This window comes from Rhinichthys klamathensis, unplaced genomic scaffold, assembly GCF_029890125.1.
Source record: "Rhinichthys klamathensis goyatoka isolate OS25496 unplaced genomic scaffold, OSU_Roscu_1.1 h1tg000387l_1, whole genome shotgun sequence".
Classification (NCBI taxonomy): domain Eukaryota; kingdom Metazoa; phylum Chordata; class Actinopteri; order Cypriniformes; family Leuciscidae; genus Rhinichthys; species Rhinichthys klamathensis.
This window is the reverse complement of record NW_026606891.1, coordinates 1471414-1478709: the sequence shown is the minus strand read 5'-3', so window position 1 is coordinate 1478709 and position 7296 is coordinate 1471414. Positions and strand designations below refer to the sequence as shown.

At 34.3% G+C, this 7296-nt stretch overlaps 1 protein-coding gene across 1 annotated transcript; it reads left to right on the top strand.

The window, feature by feature from the left end:
* On the top strand, positions 1-4916 carry tmem30b (transmembrane protein 30B). Its single transcript, XM_056234106.1, has 8 exons — positions 1-113; positions 1611-1797; positions 2109-2216; positions 2306-2413; positions 2521-2611; positions 2699-2842; positions 2971-3177; positions 4722-4916. The coding sequence occupies exons 2-8, from the start codon at positions 1612-1614 to the stop codon at positions 4901-4903; spliced, it is 1026 nt and encodes a 341-aa protein (XP_056090081.1). The 5' UTR covers positions 1-113; position 1611; the 3' UTR covers positions 4904-4916.
* Positions 4917-7296: the final 2380 nt, after the last annotated feature.

Here is a 7296-nt window from a genome sequence, read left to right as displayed (position 1 = left end):
GTACTGGAGTTTGTGAAGGTGTGTCTCCTGTTTGTCGATGTACAGTTCTTCACGATTTTTTAAAGCGGGCAACTAAAATAGGCCAAACTGACTGCGCGGATCTTTTCCTAAAGGTTAGTTTTAACCCGTTTATTAAGCTTTAAGGTTTCTACTCTCAGATTGAGTGATTACTGATTGAGATTCATGAAGCACGTTTTCGTTTTCCTGCGACGTCTCCCGTTGTTGTTGTTGTAGTGCTGGTGAGGTGATTCTCACAAAAATGTCTTTGACTTTATCATGCAGGTATAGGCTACTACAACATTTTGATGTTTTGGCGTTAACTGATAGTAGCCTAGCTAAATATATTTATAAGGATCCAATAATAATAATAATTACATTAAAGCCAAATGTATTACTGATATTGACCAAAACAATGTGACTTGCACGTTCAACCAACCAACAATTGGTTGTTTCTTACTATTGCGAACAGTCTATGATTGCGAACTGTGGATTTAGGCCCATATATATATATATATATATATATATATATATATATATATATATATAGCCTATATATCTATATTTATATATATATATATATGTGTGTGTGTGTGTGTGTGTGTATGTATATATTTTTATATGTAGAGAGCATAAATATTAGATCAAATGACACATGTGATGTGTGCTCAACACACACACACACAACAATAATTAAATGATTTAATAAGAGTAACCAACATATTTATATTAAGCATTATTTTCAATTCATATTATTAAAAAAAAGTAAAAATGTAATTTAATTATGTGTATTCAGGATAAATAAAGCAAGTCTGCAACTTTATTCCAAAAATGTAATTTCCATTACAGAATGTTAAAATCAATTGATTTTAATAACATTGATTTTATGTTATTGATTTTAATAACATTCTGTAATGGAAATTACATTTTTGGAATAAAGTTGCAGATTGCTTTATTTATCCTGAATACACATAATTCAATGACATTTTTTTTTTAATAATATGAATTGAAAATAATGCTTAATATAAATATGATGGTTACTATTTTATTAAATCATTTAATTATTGTTGTGTGTGTGTGTTGAGCACACATCACATGTGTCATTTTATCTAATATTTATGCTCTTAATTATTGTTCTGTGGGGTGGAAATGATGCCACAACTGAGAGGTATTTTTTAATAAATGTATATGAATCATTTCTACACAATACATATTGAAATAGTTTATAATAGTAGATAGTTCATATTAATTCATATTTTATGGTGGGTTTTCATATTTTTAAGATTGAAGATTTTAAAATGGCTCAAATGACAAATAAAAATCTATACATAAGTCTTTTAAAACGTCATTAATGATGAATGTTTCAAATGCAGTTTTAAATGTAACCTTCATAAAACAAAAAGATAAAAGTTAAAATCTAACAATAAAATAAAATCCCAACGCCCGAGATATCAAATTTCCCAAAGATGAAGAAACAACCCTTTTCTGATGTATTATTTGTTGCATTGAATTCTGATCTGTTTTCCATTGGGGTTTAAACAGAGCATTATTGTTTTATCAATGTCATTTAGGTGCACACAGTAAGCTTGTCCTTTCTTTTCTTAAATCATCAGGATGAAGAACGAGGGAGAGACGGCTGAACGGCCTGACAACACCGCATTCACACAGCAACGGCTCCCAGCATGGCAGCCCATACTCTCCGCTGGCATTGTCATTCCTGGCTTTCTACTCATTGGCTTGGCCTTCATAGGCATCGGAGTTGGCCTCTTTCTGACTTCACAGACCATACAAGTGCTAGAGGTAAGCGTTTACTGCAGGACAACAACAGGAGCCAGTTCACTGGGTGGATGACATGGCATTTTACTGTAGAGTTTGTTCAGCCTCTCTAGTAGTTTATCAGTTGTACTGAGGTCAGTTTTTGCTTGTTTGTTAAAGGATAAAAAAACACTATTTAAACATTCAAGTCTTTTTTAGAGTTATCAAACCCTTGGCTCTACATTACACTGCCTAGTAGTTGAGTTAGTTTGGAGGTGTTATCACACCGGGGTGTTTTGTGCAAGGTGAGAGACGTTAATTAAAGATTAATGCTCTGTTTTCTCACCATGTCACAGAGGGATTACACAGGCATTGAGAAAGATTCACCCTGTTTCAGATGTACGACCCCAAACACCCAAAACTGCACTTGTGAAATCACATTCCCCCTCAGTGAATTGTTTAAGGTAAAGTCTTTGAGTTTGACTATCTTTTAAAGCCTGATATTTCTCTCTCAATGTTCGAACGAGACTGATAATGTTTGTGGTGCTTACAGGGACCCATCTTCTTTTACTATGGCCTGTCTAATTACTACCAGAACTTCAGAAAATATGGTGTGTCAAAAGACTACTATCAGCTCACTGGCGATACACAATACTTCAAGGTTTGTGTCTGGCCAGAATGATCTTTTAAATGTTTTTTTTTGTTTTATTTTTCTTTCGATGTAATGGATCATACGTTCCTTGTTTTTATTTTCATCTGACTTTCCAGAGTCCGCAAGATTCCTGCTCTCCATTTGACTATGACTCCAATAAGAACGCCATTGTCCCATGCGGCGCTATTGCAAATAGCATGTTTAATGGTATCATTTCTGTTTGGTAGATTAACTTTATGTATGTACTTAGTTCTGGGATGGATTACTAATATCATTTTTTTTTTTTCTGCAAAGACACATTTGAGCTCTACCAAATAATCAATGGTACGAAGAAGCAGGTGCCATTAGATGGTAAAGGAATATCCTGGTGGACTGATTACAACATCAAGTACAGGAACCCTTTTTCTGTGAATGGCTCTTTTGCAAAGGCTTTCGATGGTAATTAGCCTTAAATTTAGCAGTGTAATGCACTGTCACTATCCACTATTTAAGTCACTATCCCCGGATTTGATTTGAGACTTGGAATAGAACCTAAATGCTTTATCTTTATTAATGCTGATTAACAGGTACAGTGAAGCCCAAAAACTGGCCCAAGCCAGCATATGAGCTGGACCTCACAGACCAGAACAACAATGGTTTCCTAAACCAGGACTTCCTTGTGTGGATGAGGAGATCAGCACTTCCTGAGTTCAGGAAGCTGTACCGGCGAATCACAGAGGGTGATTATAGCGGGGGGCTCCCTGCTGGGAACTACTCTCTGACAGTCCATTACAGTATCCTTCATCTGCAGGTCAAAATTAATTTAAGACATTAATTGGGAATTAATAGTAGGATTATCATATTTAATTCATTCATTTCATGTTCTTAAGTTTGTAGGATTTCATCTAAGCCACGTCATGGCTACAGTCAGAAAGTCTTCAAATATTTGTAGTCTCAAGACCACATGGCATATGGCTTCAGTCCTGTTTCGCAGATGTCTTTTGACAGTGTTTGCCAAACAGGTTTTACAGGTTGGGTGTGGCTTTTAGTTGATCCAGAGCAGAACGTAGAAGAAACAGAGGGGTATTTTTTTTGAATATGCATTATGTGCCTATGCAAATCAATGACAGAAAAGGCATGACAGTCAAAAGAGCAGCTGGGATTTGTCTTAAAGGTGCACTTTTGTAAATTTCTCTCCTCAGTAAACCATTTTCTGTAAGGCAGCATAACGAGCTGTTTTGTATGGTAAAAAAAAAACTGGAAGCGAATGAAACCGGAAGCCTCACACATTCAAGTTACAGCTGGGCGTGCCCACTCGTTACAAATAATGTGGATATACAGGTTTTACACACAAACATATTTTTTGTACACTACCGGTCAAATATTTGGGGTCGGTAAGATAAGGAAAAAAAACTGTTTTTTGAAAGAAGTCTCTTATGCTCACCAGAAGTCTCTTGGCTGCATTTATTTGATCAAAAATACAGTAAGGAATATTCTGAAATATTAGTACAATTTGAAGTAAATGTTTTCTATTTTAAAATGTAATTATTATTATGATGGGAAAGCTGAATTTTCAGCAGCCATTACTCCAGCCTTCAGTGTCACTCGATCCTTCAGAATTTTCATATGGTGCTCAAGAAACATTTAATATTACTATCAATGTTGAAGACTGTTGTTCTGCTTAATATTTTTAGGGATGCCATTATTCTATTATATTTTTTTGCCATTTTATATATATATATATATATATATATATATATATATATATATATATATATATATATATATATATATATATATATATATATTTTTTTTTAAGATTCCTTTTTTAGTAGAAAGTTCAAAAGAACAGCATTTATTTGAAACAGAAATCTTTTGCAACGTTCTAAATGTCTTTATCATCCCTTTTGACCAATTTAATGTGTTCTCGCTGAATTTTACTGACCTTAAACTTAGTGTACGGTAGAATACATTCACATGAGATTAAGACTCGCTCTAATAAAAGATATACATGGAGCTGGTCTTCCAGCTGAATACATCTCTATAACCCTCCTGTCATTGGACACTTGTGGAATCAATTGATTATGACTGGCAGTAAATAGAGTATTTCTACAATGGTATCAGTGATTAAAAACATCCTTTTACTTTAGGTGTCAGTATGCGTCCAAAATGACCGGCTGTGTACCATGATAACAACATTACTTATTGCACCTTTAAGGCAAAGTTTTTAGAAACACTTGTTATCTGAGTAAGCTTTACTGTTTTTTTTAACTGCCATAGAAGTGCTCATGTGTAGCATGAACGAACTATGTTTTTTCCTTAACCACTTAATTTCCAGACTACCCAGTACTGAGTTTTGATGGACGTAAGAAGGTGGTCTTCAGCAATGTGTCTTGGATGGGAGGGAAGAACGACTTCTTGGGCATTGCTTATTTAGTGGTTGGCTCCTTGTGTGTGGTCATGTCAATGGTTATGCTTATTGTTTATGCCAAATTCAAATTCTCAGATGATGATGCGTAATGATGGATCCAAAGCGAAAAGAAAAAAAACACAAAAGGAAAGAAATAAGTGGCTCATTAAGATGGAGTTATGTAATCATTTTGCATTCACTTGTTAAAAAGTTTTAACTTCAGGTCATTTATTTCTTTTTAATCAGGAATAGTTTATTTATTAAAATAACTTTAATAACAGGATATGCATTAGACTTTAGGAAAAACTCAATTATGTTAATGTTCAAAAAGCAAAAATCTTCAATGTGACACACTAGAATCTGAAGATCAAATTGGTTATCCGATGTCATTATTCAGGGACTGTTACAGGTTTTTAGTCTACTTAGACTGTCTCAGGTATAAAAGATGAATTAGCTGTTTAAATTTGATCTCTTGATAACACAAGAAATGTTTAACCTATATATAGACCGTTTTTGGTGCCATGTCTACCTGTCAAATGCAGTTTAGTTTAATATATTGAAAATTTACATTTATTGTGACTTGTATATTTTCTGTAATAAACTTTATATGCTGTTTTATAATATTAAAGTTTACACAAGTATTTTATTGCTGTCTTATAGCCTAATATTTTGCCATAACAGCAGCACAGGTTTTTGCTGTGAGCTATGACCGTAATAAGCATAAAAGATTTTATTTCCAACCAAGGGAAGTCTTCTGCTTTTACATTGCCATTTGTACTGGACAAGTTAAATGAAAGTGAAGGGTGAATCTTGACTGACTCACAGAGTCTTTGTTTGCACGCATCAGTGATATTGATCCCTGTTAGTGAAAGAGATTTCATTTGGGAGCAGTATTCTGTGCAGAGTTTAGCTCTAATTCTGCACAGTGGTTCAGTGTTTTGTGAAGTTAAAATCGTTTGAGAAGTGAGGATAAAGCTTCAGTTTGATCACACTCAAAATTAAATGCTTTGATCAAACTGTAATATTTCAAACTTTTCACTGTTGTCTGGATCTGATTTTTAAATGGGCTACAGGCCTATGTAGAATTCAGAAACCTGTGTTATTAGCTACACCGGTGGCCGTTAAGTGAACTGCAGCCAGCAATTTATTATGCTCAGCTCAAGTACGTACAAGAGACTGAACGTGATTCAATACCCTGACATACTCATGGCAAAAATGTTCATTCTTCGTTTAGATGTAAAGAAGTTTGAAATACCTTTGCAGTTTTAAACAAACATCCAGATGCCGCCTGCGGTGCTGAGTGCGAGGTTAGATTAATATGTGCTGTGCTGCTCGCTTTCTTCTCAATAAAATAAATCGCACAACAGAAATGTCAACGTTGAGAAAACAGTAGGCTATAGTTAAGAAAGCATCTGATCATAGCAATGTGGATATGCACTAACTCAATTCACTGGCATCATGTTGATAGATGAGGTAAGTTATTTTATATTTTGAATTTACATATGACACGTAGGCCCTTGAATCCTATGAAACCTTATTTTTAAACATGCTGCTTGCTGTCCGCGTGTGGCAAGTAAAGGTGACCTGTTATATGATTTTTTTTTAATGTGAAAAGTATTTATGCTCACCAAGGCTGTAGCCCGGCCATTTGTTTGATCAAAAATACAGTAAAAACAGTCATATTGCGAAATACTATGCTATAGCCTACTATTAATGTAGTAGCCCTACTATTACTTTTGTCATTAATTTAAAATGACTGTTTTCTATTTTAAAGTGAAATTTATTCTGTGATGACAAAGTTGAATTTCAGCATCTTGTGTCACATGATCCTTCAGAAATCACTTTAATGCTGGCTTGGTGCTCAACATTTCTTATTATCATTGTTGAAAACATTGTGCTGCTTAATATTTTTGTGGAAACTGCGGTACACTTTTTCAGAATGATTTGATAAATATAAAGTTTAAAAGAACAGCATTTATTTTGAATAGAAATCTTTTGTAACATTATGTCTTTACTGTGAACTTTTGATTCATATGCATCCTTTCTGAGAAAAAAAAAATATTGAGGAATAATGTGATTTTTTTTGCAGTTGCAAAGTATTAACTAGTAAATAAATCAAATAAATAATTTTAATGTATTGCTGCGCTGTTGAGAAGGACAAGAGGCGAGTGAAAAGCATTGCGTAATATATAAAAGTCACGCGTAGAAGACGGTTACTCAAAAACCCAAACAAAAAAGAGTTTAAAACCACAACCAAGTGGATCAATGAAAAGAAAGCACAACAAGGACGAAGAAGCAAGAGAAGCTCAATTACTACAAAAGCTACCAACAATCTCCAGCTTTTTAAAAAAAAAAAATGCAAACACTGTTGATGCTAACAACAACAACGTTTCTGCTGCTTCAAGTGAAGATGGCGCTAGCACAACTAGCAACCGTGATAGCAGTGATACTGAGCCGGCCTGTGATAACTACAACCCGCCGGCGCCGCTACAGCCACCGTCAC